Source organism: Cryptotermes secundus, unplaced genomic scaffold, assembly GCF_002891405.2.
Source record: "Cryptotermes secundus unplaced genomic scaffold, Csec_1.0 scaffold1000, whole genome shotgun sequence".
Classification (NCBI taxonomy): domain Eukaryota; kingdom Metazoa; phylum Arthropoda; class Insecta; order Blattodea; family Kalotermitidae; genus Cryptotermes; species Cryptotermes secundus.
This window is the reverse complement of record NW_019726239.1, coordinates 327,674-351,034: the sequence shown is the minus strand read 5'-3', so window position 1 is coordinate 351,034 and position 23,361 is coordinate 327,674. Positions and strand designations below refer to the sequence as shown.

The window sequence follows — 23,361 nt, the reverse complement described above, 5'->3', positions numbered from 1 at the left end:
CTCTTATTAGTATTATTATTATTATTATTATTATTACCACCACGCAAAACTTTAGGTCTCTGCATTAAGGGTCAGTAATACCGTTCCCACCTGTCACAAAGCTTCAAACTTAGTTTGACATACAAAGGTATCGAACAGCTAACATGAATGGGATTCACTAGTATAGAAATGTGGCCTTATGTAAAGCTGAAGAGAATACCACATGCGTGGACAACATACCTTGAGTAGGATTCGGTGCAGCCTTTGGTGATCTGGTCAGCTCACATTCAAAATTATGTAGCTGTTGCATGAAATGGAAGTTGGGTGCTATGTTGGACTTGCGTGCACGGACCATGTTGAATGCATCATTCAGACTTAGGGAAAGTTTGTACATGAGGTAGGCTACTGTTACAGTGACTGAGCGAGATACTCCTGCAAGACAGTGCACCAGAACACCCTTCTCATTGCTGCGTGCCTCATCTGTAACATGAGAACAGTTAAAAGTAAGTACAGCAAAGCTAACTTCATGTTAGCAGTGGTTTCTTTCTGGTGGTACAGCACCAGTACCTAATTTCTGCAAGCAAGGAAAGAGGGCTAAAAATGGGGTTAAAAGTGCTTTGCTTTGCAAGTGTTGCTACCGTTTTTCCAGAAAGAAAAAGCACTATGTTAGTATCAGGCTAAAAACAGAGCATTCTGTTGAAAACTTAGTGCCTCAATTGCTAACTAACCAACCAATTCCACGGAGCTGAGTCCTTCTTGAGAAACTGCCAGTTGCTCCGCTACTCAAGAATTTCTCTCAACATTCTACAAAACCCAAATGTTCACTACTGTGTTCACAAGAGCCCACCCTTCCTTTGGTCCTTATCCCCAACCAGATGAATCCAATGAATACCATCCCAAACTATCTCTCTAAGGTCCATTTCAATAATATCCTCCCAACCTACATCCTCAAATGTTATAAACTCCGTGCTTTTAGTCCGCAAGTGAACTATACCGACTGAGCGACTGCCGCTTGTCGGCGAAGTTAGTGCCAACTTTAGCAGATTGGGGGTGTCGCAACGAATACCCACGGCCGTTAATTTCGGTTTTCTAGGCCAGAGCAGCTATTTCCTTGAAATAGCTCCTCAATTATCCTCTCAAGGCTGAGTGTACCCTGTTCCAGACCCACTACTTCTCAGAAAATCTGGTAGGGCCAGGAATCAAACCCAAACCTCTGAATCTGTAGCCTAGAACTCTGGTCTTGGAGCACAGAATAAAATCTACTCATGTGAAAAAGGATAAATACTAATGTTTTCATGTCAGTTATTACTTAAAGAAAACAGGCTTCTGCACATTGATGCCATGTAGTTTGGTAAACAAATATTGATAATTCTAACAACAATTCTGGATATAAAATCAGAATCTTGGAGCAGTGCTCTAGTCATATTTCTTGAACACAGACATACATACTGTTTAGTAATATCAGTACTTGCTTACTATATGGTATTGTGGATCGCAAATGTGCACCACTGCCACAAGAGAAACAGGATGCTGGGCATTCACTTTATGTAAGCGTAAGCCACCTTACATCACCATAACCTAAATACTTCAAACCCATTTCAATGTTACATGCTCACATATGCTTTGGTCTTCAAATTCTTCGAATAGAAACTCTGTGTGTGAGGTGTGAAGTGTGAAGTGTGTGGTCTGTGGTGTGAGATGTGCAGTGTGAGATGTGTGTGTATTTCAGGCCACCTTCACCTCCTTGACATTACAACTCAAACAACGGTATATGCAATGTTCATGCCTTCATTCTAAATTCTCTCAATTTCTGTTCTTAACTGACAGGAATTGAAAATGTTTCACGGACATTCAAACCCTTCTGAGTTCAGTTCTGTGGAAAATCAAAGTGTTTTAAGCAACTAATCATAAGAAATTTCACATTTTCTTTGCCCTTTGTTTCATACATCATAAACATCATTCTGAAGCACCTTTACATAACTGGAAAGCACATCCTTCATTTGTTCATCACTATGTGAGTTCTATGAAACTTCACATGAACCAGTAAATAAGTTTTGTGAGCATTTTTAAAATTACCCAACAATAACAAACACTTTACATAAAGAAGTACATGCAACTATGCATGTAACTTTGGTGTAACTAGCCTGTAACTGTAAAGTCTCAAACAAAGATTGTGGATGAAAATGAAACACACATCTTATGTGTCAATATACTTTCCTAAGTTTACAGCTTTCATTGACAATAAAACAACTGAACACACATGCCATAACTGTTATAATGCACACACAATTCCCCACTTATTTACCATTGTCACTTTTAGATATCTGCATTTCAGTACATTTCAACTGACCACTTAATGCAATGCTAGTCACCCCCTAACAAAACAATCATGAAAGTAGGTCAAAATTAAATTTCCCTCTTTCATGTACTGTAACTAATCAAAGACTTCCAGGCTTACTCTGGGGCCCAACCAGCCTCCTACACAATGGCTCTTTCACCAGGGGAAAACCGGCTGGTGCGAGAGGCTGAACACTCACCTCCATCTAGTGCCAAGGTCAAGAATAGTGCAGCTATATCTCCACTCACTCATACATCTTCATGGTGTGGTACTTAATAAATTAAGAACAGGGACACCTTTACTTTTAACTAATCAAAGACAGGTATATATGTTCATATCTTATTCTTAATGCCCCATGTTTTGCCCTGGTCCTGCATGTAAATACACTAATGTCATACTCTGCCACAATTATACATAATTATTTAACTATCCATAATATTATGAGTATTTATAATTTAATTTCATGAAATGGAGTTGCAGTTCACTGGAAGAGACTCGATTTTACAGAACTGCATAAACCTTTTTTTTTTATATCAAACAGACTCCCTCCTAAATTTGAAGACCTGCCAGAAAGATTACATTTCCTATAAAATTTCCATGCAGCATATTGTAAAGGATTAATACTACAAAACAGGGCTAGACTATGTCTAAAACACCTTCGAGGCTACAGTTTTCACAACATGATGGGAACCCAAACCAGCATATTACAGATATCACTGAACACAGAGGGCCCCTCTGTAAGTTTGCCTGTTCAAAATATAACAGGGCCTCAAAGAATTTTACACAAACAATATAAATTGTATTCATTCAAAATAAGTGTTCTACCTTGAAAAGGTACTTGCTCCTCCAACCATTAAAATTTAAAGAGTACTGGACTCATATCTTCTCGAATACGTAAGTTGTAAAGTCTGGTGGAAGTCAACCAGTATTTCTGCAGAATGTGCTACCTCCATCTTCATGACCAAGCAGAAAGTCAAGGAAGCAATAAGCAGAGTGACTGCTTGCTTGACTCAGCTTATACTTAAACCCTCAGGATGGAGGCGGTATATTCCCCTGAAATGTTGGAAAACTTCTACCAGAGTAAATAAGATATAAAAGTTAGTGATGATGGTATATGAGTACAAATATTATATTTTTGGACATTATCCATTGTCCTGTTCTCATATAAAACACCGTCCTGTTTATATTTCAAAACACAACATTTCGAAAACTGCATTCTGTCTCCATCTTCAGGTAAAAACTACTCTGTTGGGCTCTATCGATAGAGCTACTCCCTAACTCTTTGAAATATAAACAGGACGATGGATAATGTCCAAAAACATAATATTTCTACCAGAGTGCGTGACATCACATGCCAGAAGACAGCACTCTTCATAACAACAGCTGTGAGTACCATAGATTATAAATCCACACTGCAGTTTCAAATACACAATGTTAAGACTTGCAACATATCTGTTCCTTTGTCATCTTTATTCATGTTCCCAATGATTCATGCATTTCCCCATTCATTGTTTGAGTAAAACACATACATAAACACAAAAAGACATTCACTGCAGCTCAGTTCTCATGAATGAATAGTTACTGAATCACTGCAGAGTATTGATTCTCAGTCCGGTGTCCATCAAGAATGACTATGGGTGGATCTGGGTGGATTAATGGGTGATGAGAAATCATATATTCCTAATCTAGGGGGGTAAAGGTTACTAAATACATACAACATTTACTTGCTCTATTAGCAGGAAACACAGAATGCTAAAGTAATGGCATTCAATAAGGCTAAACAAAGGTACAATGGAACTACCAATCCACCCCCACAAATGGACTTGCTCCTTCATGTGATCAGCGTAGTGTGATACAAACTAATTTTCAGGACAGCATACCATAAAAGGAACTGGGTCAAAAGGGCATTAATGTTGATATCATCAATGCAATAAATGTAACGAGTTTTGAGGTCTTCATGTCAGTCACTAATGACAAGTACTTGTGGGTTGCGAAGCTATACAGTTTGGCAGAAAAGTGATGATGTTTCAGAGGAATATATTGCCTCCAACTTCAAGTTCAAACTTTTAAGTCAATAAAAAGAGAGCAAGAAGAGGTTATTCTGTCTTACTGCTTGCTTGGCTTACTCTTCAAACCTGAAGGAGGCAAAAATAACCAATGAAATGCTGGTAAGGTTTTACCAGACTATAATGGCATCATATCCCATTCAAATGAATGTAAAAAAAACCGTAACTTTATACTAAAATTAAAAGCCTGAAATTTTATTTTCTGAAAACTGAAACTATACTGACACTGAGAAGGGAAATGAAATGGGAGAGGGGAAACTAGGAAACGGTAGAATGTGGAGGGGGAAGCAACTATAGGGGAGGAAAGGACAAGAGGGGACAGAGGAGTGACTGAGAGTGTAGGCGAATGGAGGCCACAGCCCACTTTATTGATCTCCTAGAATCGCATCTCTCACCCCCCCACTGTGTACAGCCTGGAAAGAGGGCACTACACCACCTGCTCCATTCAGATCACCAGAGTCACACTGACAAGTACAGTCGGAGCAACAAGTCAAACTCTGCCCATGATGGCAGACTGTTTCACGTTACTTGCTAACAATTTCACGCAAACCTAAATAATGAGATGTTCAGGAGAGAGAGATGACTCACAAAAAAAATATTTTGACACATAAGAAAAGATAGAAGACAGAAATGACTAAGAAAACAAGATCAATGTATTAACCTTTCTGAATGATAACATTTTCATACAAGAAAGGACAAGTTACAGATTTCATTTATACAGCATCAGTAAAATGTATAATCTAAGAATTTCAACCAAGAAAACTAACGTGATAAGATTCAAAGGCAATTTCTGGTTTACAATAATTACTTAACTCAGTTCATTTATTAAAGTGCCTGGGAACAGATGAAAGCCATTTACAAGAACTGATGAAAGGAAATTCATCAGGAAATGTGAACAGACATGGACAAAGAAGACAGGGAAAATACACAGCACACATAATACCAAAAACTAAATAACATAAATAACATTATGGGTATGAACAAAAAACTTTAATATTATTACAAGGGTTACTAACATATTTCATAATATCAGTTAAAGAAAAGATCTGATAAAAATATCAATGCATCTGCAGACATTTTCCACAGAAACACATCTGTTTGAAGGATTAACCTTTGCACTATGGCACACATAAGGAGCTGAAAAGTCTCCGACTGACTAAAACAAACAAACTAACTAACTAACTAACTAACTAACTAACTAACTAACTAACTAACTTGATGGAATTGAGCTCTTCTTGAGAAGCTGCCAATTGTGCAGCTACTCAAGAACTTCTCAGCATTTTATGGAACCTGAAGGTTCATTACTGTGTTCACAAGAGCCCTCGCCCCTTAGTGGAAGTACTAATTTGGATTTGAGGCCCAACATTCCGTAGGAATATGTACCTCCGATATCCAGTCACGCAAGAAACTGCAGCATGAACAAAACAAGATGCAGGAAACATAGTAATATGCCTGAATGTGAAGAGAAAACTACATGACACTTAGCAGCACAGACACCCCCAGAAAAGATATATAAGTGGAAACAATCACACTGAATAGCCATACAAGGGACACGCCCAACTAGTGAAAATATACATAAGGGGGGCACTTAAGTACCTAAGAAAATAACATACAGACATATACAAATAGCAAATTCATATAATAATGATATAGCTTTCCATAGACAATGAACATATACATTATAGAAATATGGACATCGCAAAATGAAAATAACATAGAACGGAGAGCGAGTCTCATTCTCAAAGAAACACATTTTAGTGTGAATAACGATAATGCAATGGCATGGAAATATATTGACCTGAGATCTAGTGCAGTTCAAAGGTTTCAAAAACCGAAAAGTTGCTTGAAGATGGCCAAATAAGGCCGAAATATGTGGCAACTGATGTGATCTTAATGCTCCTTTAAATTAAAGAGACATTGTGAACATATTTAAGTTGCATTAAAGATGAAGGTGAATGAATGAATGAATGAATGAAGAGAAAATTTACATACAAAACATTATGCTTACAATTTCTTTTCCATTACATCAGACATTGGAAGAGCACACACAATATTTTGAACTGTAACACAACACTGTCATTAAACCTTCTGCAACACATTCTCACTGTAAAAGGGGGCATTCTTGAAACCTTCTAAAAATAATTTTCAAATTACTTCTAACCAACTCAAATATTACCATAGTATAAAAAGAGCTTACCTATAAATTCTATGGCTTTTGGAAAGAAACTGGCTAAGTTTTCTTTCCAGTGGTCTGCAATTGGTATTTTCATATATTTGATGGACCCAGAGTCTTCGAACACATTTGGCAGATCTGCTGTTACATTCAGGATGTACTGCAAAAACAACAACTTTACATCAATATACACACAATTAACAGTATAGTCGACAGAACCAAATGAAATTTAATAGTTTATTCCTATCATGCAGTCATGAGACTTGTGGTTTTCATAATTTTCTTAAAGATCTGTATAATTATCATAAGGGAATAATATTACTGTATATGTGTGGATGCATTTGAATGCCTTATATGAACCCTGTGTGAATATTTTATCTTTCATAGACCTACTTTCCTTATTTAAAAAATGAAAGGAGACTTATGAGATCACTTGCTGTCTGTATGTCTGTGTATCCCCCCTTAATTCCTGAAAGCCGAATGGTTGCACCCTGTTCTTCTGTATGTGTACAGCCCCACCTCCCCTTTCTTGTTGTACCTGTCACATGAAAGGAAAGTTCTTCCAGAACTCTTTCATTTTACATCATTTTTTCACATGAAAGTTTCAGTGTTGCTGTACATGTACGTATGTATTGTTTTTTTATTGCTTATCCTACATCTACCCATAATTTTGACTAACTATGGATCCAAGGGATGTAATATGTATGTAGGGAGAGTCAGTAAATAGGTCGCAAACAGAAATAAAATAGCTGTAATGGATATAACCAGTTTTCCGTGTGTACAACTAGGTAGCAGCACAGTCCAGCTTCATGACAGTCTAGATAGAAGATGTGCATGCGGATGTTCAGAGGCTCATTTCAGCAGTGAAAATGGTGACCGTGCTTGAGGAGTATATTACCGAAGAGCAGCAGCCTGTTGTGTTTGTATGTATTTTTTTTGGGAGGGGGCAAAAGGACTCAATGCAAAGAATATTCATAAAGAACTGCTTCCTGTTTAAGGTGGAAAGTGTTTGTCATGTAAAGTCACTCATAACTGGGTTGACAAACATTTTGCTGATGACGAAGAGGTTGAAACAGAGGTGCAAAAGTCAGAAGACTTCTATGCTGCGGGTTTTGATGCATTTGTAAAGCAATGGGACAGGTGCATCAGTGTTGGTGGAGGATGTGCCAAGAAATAAATGTTTTTGCAGGTTCGAATATCATGTATTTTACATTTTATATCCCGTTGTGACTTAATTAATGACTCTTCCTCATATGTATGCATGTATGTGTGTAAAAAGAGTGCAGTCTTCTGAGATATGTGTCACACAGTCTGGTAATTTATGTAAACTTGGAAAGAACACATTGTTTCCATGTTCAAGGTTCGGGAGTAAGCCAAACGAGCTCTGCTTGTCACTTACTATTGCAGGCTACTTTCTTGGTTTATTCTTTCACTCTGAAGATGGAGATAGAAGATTCCTCCAAAATACTGGTAAAATTCTGTCACAGAACTACAGGGCATCATATCTCAAAGGCCAGTACTCTTCTTCAGGACAGACATCTTTACAAAACGAATAACTAAAATCCCACTGACATATTTCACGCATTTATGGCAACTGTTAACATGCAATAATACAGCAGGTGTCTCAAAATATGGCATTTTGTTAATACAGACAGGGGCGTACTGCCAAAATTGTAACTATAAATTTACATGTTCAGTTGTTAAATGCCAATATATTAGTCTTGTACTTTCTAGAAATACAAAAAATATGTGTGCGTGCGTGTACATATGTGCATCATTAATGAAGTGATGAACTAAACAAGCTCCATGGAACTAAGCTCTTCTTGAAAGGCCACCAGTGGTGCAGCTACTCAAGAACTTCTCAATATTTTATGGAACCCAAAGGTTCATTACCGTCTTCACAAGAGCCCTCTACTGGACCCTGTCCTCAGCCACATCAATCCAGTCCATACCATCCTAAGATCTATCGCAATATTATCCTCCGATCTAAGTCTAGGTCTTTCAAGTAATGTCTTTCCTTCAGGCTTTCCCAGCAGAACCCTATATGCATTCCTCTTCTCCCCATGCATGCTAGCAAAACTGGTGGATGATGCTAGCACACCCCTGAATATGACAGACTGTGACAACTTCTAGTTATACTCACTAATGGGACACAAGTAAGTGGAATGTCCTGAATATCATAATACAAAGAGGTTGTATGAAAATATTCTCGTGATAGAGATGCAGGCTGCTGGCATTATTTGGCATATGCTTCCAAAACACATGTGCATTTTGTTTGAGGTTTGAATTTTACACGCGTTTTCACACAAAGAACATAGAAAAAATGTCTGGTTTTCATATAAGCGCTATAAAATTAACTTCATGCTATGATAAATTCAGCATAAAATAAAAATCTAAATATTTTTTGATTATGCTGGCAGCTGAACTACACAACAGTAAAACAGTACGTTTAATAGAAACTGCAACAAAACAAAGCTAAAATTATTTTATTCATTCCAGTAAGCTTGAGTGTCCAAGCTGTTAATGAAGATGGTAGTACAACAGAGAGGAGCTGGGATAGCTCAGTAAGCATAATGACAAGGCTGGATGAGCAGGGAATCAGGGTTAAATTCTTGGTAGAGACTGGGATTTTCCTTCTCCACGGTGTCCTAACTGGCTACGGGGCATATCTAACCTCATATATATGGAAGAGTTGAAAAGAGCCACGGACAAGGCCAAAAAGGAATATCTTGAGAAGATATGTAATGAGATTATAGAATTTCAAAGGATGATTTGATGTACATGAAGACAAAAGAACTAGGATGGAAAGAGAACCATGGAATTCAAGATATTGGCATCCAAGACTCCCAGGGAAATAGAAGAGTAGATCAGAGGCAAGTGCTGAAAATTTGGGAGAATTATATTACAGAACTATATGATCAACCTAATCGGCCAGAAACCTTGGAAGTGGAACCGGAAGAAGAAGTAGATACAGATGAGAAAGGACCATATATTTTACACAGTGAAGTGGAAAAAGCTATCAAGGACATGAGGAATGGAAAGGCTGCAGGAGATGATGATATATCTGGAGATGTGCTTAAGTTACTGAGAGAAGGTGGTTTGAAAACACTGACAAAACTAATAAACACCATATATGAAACTGGGGAGTGGCCCAAGGACTTTACAGAAGTGACAATGATTGCCTTAAAGAAAAAGACAAAAGCTACAAGATGCAGCGACCATTGCACAATAAGCCTTATTGCACATACAGCAAAGATACTTAAAAGAAGAACTGAAAGGAAAATAGAGGATATACTTGGAGAGGATCAGTTTGGATTTAGAAGAGGAAAAGGAACGAGGGATGCAATTGGGATGATGAGAATTATAGCAGAACGAACTTAGAAGATAGATGAAGAACTGTGTGCTTGCTTTATAGACTGGCAGAAGNAAGGAAGAAACTGTGCTACAGGGCATGATTGATAGACTAATCGAAATTGGAAGGTGCTATGGCATGGAAATGAATGTGGAGAAAACAAAAGTAATGAAAATTTCGAGACAACCAACCCCAGTCACAATAAAGATAGACCAAAAACAACTGGAGAATGTGAAATGTTTTAAATATTTGGGTTGCTTGTTAACAGATGATGGAAGGTGTACTTGTGAAATTAAATCTAGGATTGCCGTGGCAAAAGCTGCATTTAGCAAGAAGAAGAATCTTTTTACCAGCAAATTGGACTTAAATTTGAGAAAGAAACTAGTAAAATGCTACATTTGGAGCATGGCGTTGTATGGGGCTGAAACTTGAACACATAGGGCAGTAGATCAGAAACACCTGGAAAGCTTCGAAATGTGGTGTTGGAGAAGGATGGAGAAGATAAGTTGGACCGATTATGTGAGAAATGAAGAAGTGTTATTTAGAGTCGGTGAGAAGAGGAATATCCTACACGAAATAAGAAAACAGAAGGCTAATTGGATTGGTCATATCTTACGCAGTAACTGCCTCCTAAAAGAAGTTATTGAAGGAAAGATAGAGGGGCGAATAGAAGTGACCAGAAGACGAGGAAGAAGACGTAAGAAGATGCTGGATGACCTTGGGGTCAGAAGAGGATATTCTCATTTGAAGGAGAATGCTCTAGATCGCATTAAGTGGAGGAACTGTTTTGGAAGAGACTGTGGATGTGTCGTCTGACAGATTACTGATGAATGAATGAATACATGGAAGCTTTTAAAGCTACTGACGTCTTCACGGCTCCGCGCTTCACCGCTACCGGGAAATTGCCGGCCGCTAAGCGCATGCAAATTTTGTAGATGACTCAGCAAACTTGACGGCCGATAACGTTTGGAATGAAGAAAAATAATTAACTAGTAGATCACTACACAGTATTATGTTACATGTCGGGAAGTTCAATGAGTACTGGAGGCCCTCTTCCTTGGCATAAGGCAGTTGGGGCATGAAGCTGTCCATTCTGCTTCAGCTAGCGCTGAAAATAAGAATGCGTGTGGTTTACACGTTCGCTCCCCATTTGTATTCTTAATTAAAAGCACCAGAACGGTACAAATAGCAGCATGTGTAGCAGTGATTTGATTTTTCACGCTCCAACACGAATTTCATCTTTATTTAAGTTTATTTTTGAATACGTTCAGTAGCTCAGGATAAGGACTGACAATAAAGTTCGCGAACTCTCCACCGTGTGCTTGCCGTGGCAGCAGCGGATGGAAATCTGAATGTGGTTTGATGACGTTCGCATATCATCGTTTCCCAGCTGTGCTGTTGTTGCTCTATGGAAGTCTCTTTCTGAGTGGCATCTATTATTGTATGAGTGTTTTGGTGTGCCGTCTCGAGACTGTCGGAGCTTGAACTAGAGCACTGTCTGTGAGGGAGCTTTTAGCTAGTACACAAATAACTGTGCTGGAACACCCTCCCTATACACCAGATCTAGCCCCCAATACTTTCTTTCTGTTCATGAAGATAAAGGAAATATTGAAGAGAAGGCATTTTGATGACATGATGACATCAGGAGTAATACGACGGCAACTCTAAAGGCCAGTCCACAAAAGGAGTTCCACATTTGTTTTGAAGGGTGGACTAGGCGCCGGTATCAGTACATAGCTACCCAAGGGGAGTATTTTGAAGGCGCCCACAGTGATATTTAGCAATGAGGCGTGTAACATTTCTGAGTACGCGAACTTTATTGTCATAACACGTTATAGTGTTGAATGGTAGGATGATTGGTGGATAATAGATTGTAAAGGATTGAGAACGATGCAATCATGGTCTGACTTGGGACAGGATCCTGGAATTTGCCTAGAGGGATTGAGAACCACGAAAACCCTCAGTCGGTATAGCTGGTAACCTAACGCCAATTTGAATCCCAGATGTCCCATATACACGGTGTGTCCAGGATCCGTTAGGACTTTTTTTTTTTTTTGCCCTGCAATGTCATCTGTTAGCGAGTTGTGGCGTTAAGATTCTTGACGTTTCAGCTGTGGCTCTCTATTATTGCAAAGCGCAAGTATCGCTGCATCATGTGTTCTGACCTTGAATGTAACAGTACTGTTCTGACTCTCGTCGGAAAATGGCGGTTGAACAGAGAGCCAACATCAAATTATGTTTGAAGTTAGGCAAAACAGCCGGAGAAGCGTAGGAAATGATGAAAAGTGTATACGGTAGTGAATGTTTGAGTCGCTCGAACATTCTTCGATGGTATGCTGTATTTCGTGAAGGCAGGGAGGACAATGAAGACGCTCCACGTGCACCAAAGCCGAGAACAAGTCGCACTGAAGAAAATGCGAAAAAAAAGTGACTGAAATCCTTGCATCAGACAGATGTGTTTCTGCAAGACTCATCGAGGATCTTTTGGGAATACCAGAAAGTACTGTGCATCAAATTTTGACCGAGGATTTGGGCAAACGGAAGGTCAGTGCGCGGTTTGTACCGCACGCGCTGTCAGGCAATGAAAACATGTCAGAGTGGAACACTGCAAAGACATGTCACGGTCCTTCTGTGCTTCATACACTCACATGTCAAACCCACCAATCCATTCTCATTTCCTGTCCAAAAACGTTTAACAGATAATGATGAAATCTGTTATAGAAGACATTTTAAACACTAAATGTCCTCCTTGATTTATGACTAACCATATAAGAAATCAAGACCAAAGATGTGATAATGTGCTGCCTCATCAGGGCTATCATACACCACAAGAGGTGTAAACATCGGCCAATGCAGAGAAAAGAACAATTAAGTTAGAAAAATGCTAAGAACTTTTAACAGAATGCGACATGACAGAATAGTTTATCAAGAGAAGTCCATTGCTAGGTAATAGAGCCATTACTAAGCAATGGCTCGCTCACAAGTACCACAGCAACAGAGAGGGTGTTGGAAGTGGTGCCAGACGGCCAAGAGAGCCAGAGTATACAAGAATGGCTAGTGATGTCACGAGCTGCCGCCATCCAGTGAGGATGTGAGAAAGGAAGCAGAAGAATCTCCATCCTCAGCAGCCGTAACCTAGCGACGCCCAGTGAGAACTAGCAGACTACAGATTAGTGACTTGCTAACTGTGTAGATCAGCAATAGTGTTCTAATTAATTATTTGTGGTTACTAGTTATATCAACTTGTACAGCGAATGCCTTACCAAGGAAGCTCTGGATGGGCTCGGAGACTTCAAAGTAGGAGGGCAAATTATTCAAACTGTGAAATATGCAGATGACCTTGTGTTAATGGCTAAGGAAGAAACTGTGCTACGGGGCATGATTGATAGACTAATTGAAATTGGAAGGTGCTATGGCATGGAAATGAATGTGGAAAAAACAAAAGTAATGAAAATTTCGAGACAACCAACCCCAGTCACAATAAAGATAGACCAAAAACAACTGGAGAATGTGAAATGTTTTAAATATTTGGGTAGCTTGTTAACAGATGATGGAAGGTGTACTAGTGAAATTAAATCCAGGATTGCCATGGCAAAAGCTGCATTTAGCAAGAAGAAGAATCTTTTTACCAGCAAATTGGACTTAAATTTGAGGAAGAAACTAGTGAAATGCTACATTTGGAGCATAGCTCTGTATGGGGCTGAAACATGGACACTTAGGGCAGTAGATCAGAAACATCTGGAAAGTTTCGAAATGTGGTGTTGGAGAAGAATGGAGAAGATCAGTTGGACCGATTATGTGAGAAATGAAGAAGTGTTAATTAGAGTCAGTGAGCAGAGGAATATCCTACATGAAATAAGAAAACGGAAGGCTAATTGGATTGGTCATGTTTTACGCAGAAACTGCCTTCTAAAAGAAGCTATCGAAGGAAAGATAGATGGGCGGATAGAAGTGACAAGAAGACGAGGAAGAAGACGTAAGAAGATGCTGGATGACCTTGGGGACAGAAGAGGATACTGTCATTTGAAGGAGAAAGCTCTAGATCGCATTAAATGGAGGAATGATGACTAGTTATAAGTGTCCGATAAATCCAATTACCAATCCAAACCCTGCATCTAGTCACTAACACATGACAATATTGTATATCTGTACATCAAATTGATTTGATGGAAAACAAAATAATAAAAATCAAGGGCTCTTTTCTGTATTGGGACAATTCAGCATGAATCAGCGGACGGTATCAAATAGGCAATTCTGAAATTACTTTTGGAAGAAATTGCCGAAGAAACCTGGAGAAACCCTGTTGCAATGCCATTTCAACCATCCCAAAGGATCTCACATGAAGTCATCAGGAACCTGGACAAATTCCATCTTCGTCCATAAGGTCCGTTACAACCCTTATTTTAGACGGAAGTTAAACTCATCCATATCATATCCCATTGATTTGAAACAGTTTTCAATCTGATGGCTAATCCAGTAAAACTTGGTTATAGCAACATCGGTTTCTGCGACACCTTGTCTATTGCGTCAAATATTCAATGGTACGAACTAATTCCTCATAAAGCAACTGTTTTTATACCTTGCTTAGTACGACATGCACAAATGCATCAACCTCGTATGTAACGTCATTTTCATTCCTGAATTTCTCTGATATGGACATTGAACGTAATTTATAAAGTGTGTATTGGGCAAGTAACAGGAAACAGATGAAGATAACTGATTACTGTACTCGTATCTAGGTACAGTAAGGCACAACAATTGATGTAATCTACTGTAATTTGGTGAGTAGGCCTACCTTTAATATACAGTATTAGTGCGGTGTGTATTGTCAGTGAAAAGCGCTGTAATATGTCTTTGATATTACACATTTGGGCAATTCCACGTTAATGTTACGTTAGTCTGTACTTAACTACGTATTTCACTAAAAAATGCAACATTTTAACGTGATTTTTACGTGACTAACATAAGGCTACTGTGGAAGTGCCCATTTCGGTTACAACGACATTCGTTTATAACGACACTATTTTTAGGTCCCTTTGATGACGTTATAACCAAGTTCTACTGTACTTAATTCAATCAAACCTGCCATATGGTCATTAGTTTGACTTGTGGTAGCATAGCTGGTTGAGGCACTATGCTACAAGCAGAAAGGTTGCGGGTTCGAGTCCCGATGATGTGGATTTTTTTCAATTTAACTAATCCTTCCAGCAGCACTATGGCCCTGGGGTCCACTCAGTCTCTAACAGAAATGAGTGGGGGGGGGGCAGCCAGCCGGCGCATAAGGCTGACAACATTACCGCCATCTAGGAGTCGATTGTCTAGAAAATGTGGGAGCCTCGACGTCTCACAACCCTATGGGCCTCCACGGCCTGTTACAGGGATATCTTTGCCTTACACCTTTCTACCATACAAAGCAAATGCACTTACCTCTATACTGTGTCGGCTTAGAGCCTCGCTGTCCTCAGATGTAGCTGCATTTCCAAGAAAAAGATGAGGTAATATCAAGACTGGAAAGTCTCTGTCCTCTTCCAAGCCCAATGACGAATCGCACCGATCATCAGAGTCACTAGAATCGGTGCTGCTCGTGGCAGCGGATGAGCAGGAAGAGCCAAGATGACGCTGCTGCTGCCTCTGAAATATAATTAAGTAGCAAATACAGTCCTCCTAGTGACAAAAGGGGGAACTGGGAAGTTGTTCATACAAAATAATAAAAATATTTTTGCCTCAGATCTTGGTAAGCTCCACATTTTGTGAAATACAAAAAGGTAAAGCTATCCCTCTTCAGAGGCCATAGAGGCCCGCCCATAGGGTTGTGAGACGTCTCACAACCCTATGGGCCTCCACGGCCTGTTACCGGGATAGCTTTACTTAAACTCACCGTCATCTGCGAGCCGATTGTCTAGAAAATGTGGGAGCCTCAACGTCTCACAATCCTATGGCCCTCTACGGCCTGTTACAGGGATAGTTTTACATCTTTTTAGTGACATTAAATGGGTCTTCACAAAATTCATGCCCAATAGTCAAATTTGAGATTATTCGATGATACTAATCTTTACGCTATCACAACAAATTCTTTTAAATTCATTAACAGGCATATTTCAGTTTGTCAGCCGTCTTCAATTTCATTTAGCACTGGTAAGGATCTTTACACCCTTCCCCCCATACACCTTCATGGCTTAGTGCTTAATTTGTTAAGCACATGGACAAATTTACCGTTTCATTGTTAAGAGCAGACAGCCAATTACGCAAAGCAATTTATGTGATATATACACGTGCATGTGTCGGAAAATGTAGGCATTACCTGTGTAAAATTTGAGATTTTCACGGCGGTGACTATGAAGAATGCCGTCTTATGGGATGTGGTGCCGTGTAGATCCTGTGTAAACCGACGGTTCGGGGGGACTTATCGCCTCCATCTTCAGGGTATAAAAATCCGGATTTCTATACCCTGAATATTGAGGCGATACGTTCCTCCAAAACGTCGGTTTACACAATATCTACACGGCGCCACATCCCAGAAGACGGCATTCTTCAAGAAATTAACTGGATTGCAGAGCTGATAGAGGAGACTGGGAAAAGTTTTTTGGTGGTATTCCAAGCAAATGGGTACTACGTTCAGATCACTAAATTTATTAAGCACTGCATAAGAGATTAAACTCATGTAATCCTTCCTATCATTCAGTTCAGAACCTTCTGTCTACCCATCTGACATCTATAAACATTTAGATTAAAAAACACAAAGCTCTAATTCTGCTCGTTGTTCTGTATAAGTGTCAAATTTGGTCTCTTGCAGTAAGGGAAGAATGAAGACTGGGGGTAGACTTGAAAGGATTCCGAGGATGGTGTATACTGTACTTCTTTTGGCTTATTTTGGACTTCATCCATCGTCTGGTATGTACGTAAAAGACAAAAGACCACGATGTTTCGGAGACTGGATCTGTCTCCGTCTTCAGGTGGGTAGGGAAGGATAAACCTACTCAGTTGGGCCCGTTAGAAAGAGCTACCCTAACCACCTGAAGACGGAGACAGATCCAGTCTCCGAAACGTCGTGGTCTTTTGTCTTTTACATACCAGACGATGGATGAAGTCCAAAATATGCCAAAAGAAGTAAAGACTGGGGGTGTTTTAGAACCGGATGCTGAGGAGGACTTTTGGACCCAAGCTGGAGAAGACTGCGTAACAAGAAATTTCAAAATTTATAATTAAGGGTTCCATATTTCAAAATGTATCTACCATAAATAGCAGTACACCTTTAAATTCTTCTTATTTTATTACTTATTTACTCCTTCGCTTTATAGTCCTCTACGAACACTGGTTTCTTTTACGACAGGTTCCAATTTTTTTCTTTGCCACAATCTCTTAAAATTCAGCTCTCATAAATCATTCTCTGTATCTCCCAATTATCTCACTCTGCGAATTTCCAGTTTCCTTCTGCCTTCTGAATTACTTTCAAAAATGTTCTAAACTATTCTCATTTCAGCTATTCTAGTTACGTGCTCCAGTCACTCCACCATCTTTTACTATCTGCTACGACCATGGTTCTTCATACTGTGCCATGTAGACCCGTTGCTGCGTAAGGCTGAGGGCACACCAAGGAAACTGGTGACCGTAACACAACCGCAAATTCCTGAGAAACGTCGCCGATTCCAAGCAGGCAACTGGATTCCAGATTAGCAGGCGCACGTTGAGGAAACTTACACTTGATTAGTTGCTCACATCATCATGAGTGGGTATGTTCGTCCGATGCATTGCATGATTGCATTTCTTAATTTCGTGCATTTACCTTCTGGGGTGTGAGATAATAATACTGATCCTGCCATAATATGGCGGTAGTTGAGACCGGTTGAGACGGCGTGAGAAGAGAGGACGACGACCATAAGGAAATTATTGGGATGTTAATGAATTTGTTTTATGTAATTAAGATACATTTATTTTAACCAGGAAATTCTGACATACAGTGCAACTGTTTTAGCAAGATAGAAGACACCTGATGATGGCAATATATAGTCGAAACATGTAATGTGAAAGAAGGGAGACTATGTAATAAGCTGCATTTAAGACGGAAATATATGTGAAATAAATGATGTATTAATGCAACAGTATGCTTAAATACAATAGTAGGAAAAGAAAACATTGGGTGCATCCGTTCTCCCGTGACAGTTTAAAATGAGGCGCTTATATTGTTTCGAAAGAGGGATCCAGACTCCTTTTTTTTATTGCTAATGGGGTGAGACTAAGTCCCTTGTACTGCGGCCACTTCTGGCCTATTGTACCAGCCCCAGATGATGGGTGAGGGTGATTGTGGAGCAATTGGTGGAATGAAAATTGACAGGGGAAACCGAAGTACTCGGAGAAAACCTGCCCCAGAGCCACATTGTTCAACATAAATCCCACTTGACCATACCCGGGATCGAACCCGGGCCGCCGCGGTGGGAAGCCGGCGACTAACCGATTCAGCTATGGCGCGGCCATTCAAACTCCTTAGTCTCATAGTCTCATGTGAAATTCTTTCCCAGGCCAAATCTATTTTGTCCTGCCTAGCAGAGTCAGGGTGGCGTTTGTCAAACAGACCAGGCTCTTGCTCAATTAACTGCACAAAAACAAAATTAGCAGCTTCATCAACCTTTCGTGCCATCTTAACAAACAAATGAATCACAGACGCGCGTTATAGAACAGCTGACACTGGGAAACCACGCGGTAACGCAATTGTGAGATGACTGGCATGCTGCGTTGCGTGGAAATTGATTTTCTGTCTTTCCGCGAGTTGCGTTGCCGTTTCCTCAATTTGCGCTGCTCCATTCAGTAACATGTGTTCAGCTCAGGCTGATAACAATTCTAGGAAATCGCGGTTGCGTTGCGGTTCCCAATTTCGTTGGTGTGCCCTCGGCTTAACAGTTGTATGGTTGTATGGCAACAACTGGATAACGCAACAGAGGAATGGTGTTTTCTGTGCGGTCCATGCCAAGATGTTAAAAGCAGGGCAGCTGGAGCCATGAGTTACTGTCCTCTCGTCAGAGAGAGCGCCCCACATCAACAAGCCTGCAAATATCTGACAGATATCTGACCCCAGATGGGTGCTTTATTCCAAGACAGACCGGCCGTCTGATCGTTGGTCATAACGTAATTTCGACTCTAACAATGAGTTACACATGGTTATAAGAGGTTTAAACTTGAAGGTGATCAAGCTTACGACCGTTCAAGTGACCATGCTGCCGTTGTAGCATAAGGTATGCAAGATAGGCATGATCTGCTCTGCAAAGCCTGTAGTGACAGAGGGCTTGTGCGCAGTGCAAAAGCAAGAATTTTTCAATAAAATGCTATATGTGCGAAATATACACTTGAAGAAAGGCCAAGCATATTCATAACAGACAAACCCATCTTCTCGTCAGAAAGGATATTACATAAGGACCAATACCGCAAGAGTTCAGAGTGTGGAAAAAAAAAATCTCTGGTCGTGGGTCTCATGGGCCTTGAGGCCAAGATAAACTGATTGGCGGTAAACCGCTAGTCGTAAAGTAATTCTGACTTTGACTTTGACAATGAGTTAGTCGTGAGACAGTCGCTAGCCCGTAAAACGTGAGAACGGAAGACGTGGTTGAAATCCGTCACCAGGCAACGGCTGGTGAAGATACAGCAGACTGAGAAGACTTAGTACGTGCAGTAGTAAACTGCAGATTGTGTGAATTAGTGACAGCGGTATAGTTATTTGTAGTTACGATCTGTAAGTGTTCAATAAATCCAATTACCAATCCAAACCCTTTCTATAATCACTCTATCACGTGACAATAACTTTCTCAGTTCTTGATTACACCTGATTACGCAAAACCTGCAGTTCAATTACTGGTTTATACACCTTCCTTAAATATTGTCACGTGTAGGGTGGTATGCGTGACAATAATGACGGGTTCTAGTTCGGATGATTGGATCTATCAGCACTTTTGTTACAGTCACTCTTAAGCACACTTACTACAGTGCTATCGCTAACAGTCTCCTTTGGAACGTACAGAGCGATGCCATCGTTTCTTCCACGCTTCAAAAGCACCGTGGAAGTGATTTTCCTTAATGTTGTTGAGTCTCGCTTGTGGTTCCCTTTGGATGTCAGACCCTGCTTCAAAATGTCGTCCCTTCAGTTTCATTTTCATTTGGGAAGCAAAACGAAATCACACTTGGCTAAGTCAGGCGAGTAGGGAGTATGGGGAACAATAGCCATGTTGTTGTTAGTCACAGACTGGTTTTCAGAGACGTGTGGGCGGGCGCGTTGTCGTGATGAAGGAGCAATGCGGCGCATGTTAAATTTTCTGTTAAGACCTCCTGGCAGACTCCAAAACTGATCCCAACGGTGTCTGAGAGCTCATGGATTATTCGGCGACGGTCTTCGTGAATGAGTTCTCGGATATTTTCACGATTTCTTGTCGTTTTTCTGGTGTCTTTGCGCTCCGAGCGTTCATCTTCAACTGATACTCCACCGGCCTTGAACCGTGAATACCATTCAAAAAAACCACTGTCCGGCTTAAGGAATGTTCTCCAAAAGCTTCACGAAATATTTCCAGGGTTTCGGTAGCGGATTTACCGAGCTTCATGCAAAACCTGATGCAGACAAGATGCTCGATTTTGCCATCCATCGCAGACAAAACGAAACACGAAGTCGAAAAAGCACTCGAGTAAAATCAATGCTTGTTCACAGCGCAGTGTCACGTGGCAGACTGATGCAATAGGCTTTTGGAAGTGTGGTCTTGGGCTTCCCTCTCATCTTCTTTCAACGAGGCAGTTGCAACAATATCAGTCCGGGAAATTTCCAATACCATCTCGTACTATTCCGGCATCAAAATCTTAGAAGTCTTATGAATGGGGACACAATTTAAAGTAACACTAAAAAGATACTTAAATACATACCCCGCTATTCTGTTGAAGAATTCCTGTTATCTAAAATTCATTCACAGTCTAACTCAAAGGTTTCTATAAACAGCATACCTTATGTGAACCCTCTGTATACGTATTTTATAATTTATATTTTCATTTTTTATGTGAAAGTTTCAACTTATACTCTTCTCCAAGTATCGTTAGAATGATAAAGTCAAGGAGGATAAGATGGGCAGGGCATGTAGAACGAATGGGGAATGCATATAGGATATTGGTGGGAAGCCAGAAGGAAAGAGACCACTGGGAAGACCAAGGCGTAAGTAGGTGGACAACATTAAAATGGATCTTAGAGAGATAGGATGGGATGGTATGGATTGGATTGGTTTGGCTCGGGATACAGACCAGTGGAGGGCTGTTGTGAACACAGTAATGAACCTCCGGGTTCCATAAAATGCTGGGAAATTCTTCAGTAGCTGCACAGTTGGCGGCTTCTCAAGAAGGGCTCAGCTCCATGAGTGTGTGACGTGAAAGCTTCAGTTGTACTACACATGTATTTTTTGTCAGTTTTTATACCTTGTTCCACATCCTACAGTCATTTGTGACTAACTTCAGTTCCGGGGAATATAATATATGTATGTGTGTCAAGTTTTCAACACTTGTTGTACACAAATTCCTCTACATTGTATTGCTCAAGGTCCTGTAACTGATACGTTTTGAATTAAGCTGTCCTGAGAATCAGATCAAATATCTGTCAATTCCAAACAAGGTATACATGACACAGAAGTATGATGTATTTCTCAGAGCAGCACATATGAAGGACTAGAACCAAAATACCAAAAACCACAATGGGTTGCCATGCGTTTCAAACTGACCTCTCATTAATCATTCAGTCCACTGGGTGCTAAATTTTGGTAGTATCTATCCACATACAACACATAGGAGCCGGGATAACTCAGTACAGTGATGTGTTACGTGCTAGACGGCCAAGGTTCAATTCCCAGCATAGGCAACAGATGTTTTTTTATACTCCACAGCATCCAGGCCGATTCTGGGACCCTCCCAGCCTCCTATCGGATGGGCACTGAAGTCAGGAATAGTGGAGCTATACCTTCATTCCACCATACATCTTCAAGGTATGCCGCTTCATTAATTAAGCACAGAGACAGTTTTACCCTATTTTTAACCATTTTATATACTTAATAAATATACAAGGTGTCCCAGGACGAATGTGCCAAACTTCCTTATGTTAAAGTACGCCGATATAAACCAAAACACCTATGTCCAAAGTTGAAGGGTTACGGAGATAATGGCCAGAGAAGTGTGAAACTTTGACCGGTTTACACTTGTTGATTACAAAATACATATTAAAACTGGCAGGAATATGTGGTTTCTGTAATGTTAATAATGTACGTAACATCAAACTAACTTGTGAGTGACATGAAGCCATAAAATTTAAGTACAAAATACTCGCTCGCCATGTCATAATTGTCCTTAGGTTTCCAAGCACTATACATGACACATGACTGGCAAGCGCTGACGTAACATCGCTGACTGCGCATTCTGGTATAAGCCAACTACATAACTGTACTAAACATACATTCACGGAAAATCTCTTTTGGAATTTCGTTACCATTATCTCATGTGGANTCGGAAGAGAACCAGTATCACGCAATGTCTGGTGAATTCGCGTGAATACACTTCGACATGTAATACTTCGATCGGGAAAACGCCTTTGGTATTCTTCAACAGCAGCACGTGCATTGCCACCGCAAAATCCATATACAAAATGCATATCACAATATTCCACGTTTGAAAACACAAAAGGAATTTCAGCAACACCGCACAATTAACCTACCATCCATTCAAAACGCGGCCGCAACGTATACTGAAGGGAGCTAACGGCTAGTGTGAATCACCACACTCAAGGACAAACATAGATAAGACGTCTCAGCTGACAGGTATAGTGCGTGGACCCGCCAGAAGACCACATTTTTCTCGGGCCATTACCTCCGTAACCTTTGGACAAAGGTGTTTTGGGTTATATCGGCATACTTTAACATAAGGAACACCCTCCCGAAGTTTGGCACATTCCTCCTGGGACACCCTGTATATATATATACATACAAACACAGACACCAACACTCACTCACTCATGGGGCTGAGCCCTTCTTGAGAAGCCGCCAGTCACGCAGCCACTCAAAAAATTCCCAGCATTTTATGGAACCCGAAGATGCATTGCCGTGTTCACAAGAGCCCTCCACTGGTCCCTATCCTGAGCCAGATCAAACTAATCCATACCTTCTCACTTTATATTTCTAAGTTCCATTTTAATACTAACAACCAGCCTACGTCTTGGTCTTCCCAGTGGTCTCTTTCCTTCTGGCTTTCCCACGAATATCCTATATGCATTCCTTTTTTCACCCATTCGTGCTACATGCCCTGCCCTCCTCATCCTCCTTGACTTGGTCATTCTAATTATACTTGAAGAAGAGTGCAAGTTCATCTCTCTTCGGTCCAAATATTCTCCTCAGCGTCCTGTTAGACAAATTACAGGGGCTACAAGGCTGAGAGAAAGTTCTCTGATGAATCAGAT

At 40.2% G+C, this 23,361-nt stretch overlaps 1 protein-coding gene across 2 annotated transcripts in view; it reads right to left on the bottom strand.

The window, feature by feature from the left end:
* The window catches only part of LOC111864121 (dual specificity protein phosphatase Mpk3), a 113,588-nt gene that overhangs the window by 4,065 nt on the left and 86,162 nt on the right, over window positions 1-23,361 (bottom strand). The window contains exons 3-5 of one of the 2 annotated variants that reach the window (XM_023851152.2): window positions 15,336-15,539; window positions 6,581-6,716; window positions 220-459 (exon numbers count right to left, since the gene is read on the bottom strand). In XM_023851152.2, coding sequence (XP_023706920.1) covers window positions 220-459; window positions 6,581-6,716; window positions 15,336-15,539 — 580 coding nt within the window. The remainder of the gene's footprint in view (window positions 1-219; window positions 460-6,580; window positions 6,717-15,335; window positions 15,540-23,361) is intronic. The other variant, XM_033751331.1, reaches the window with a different exon arrangement.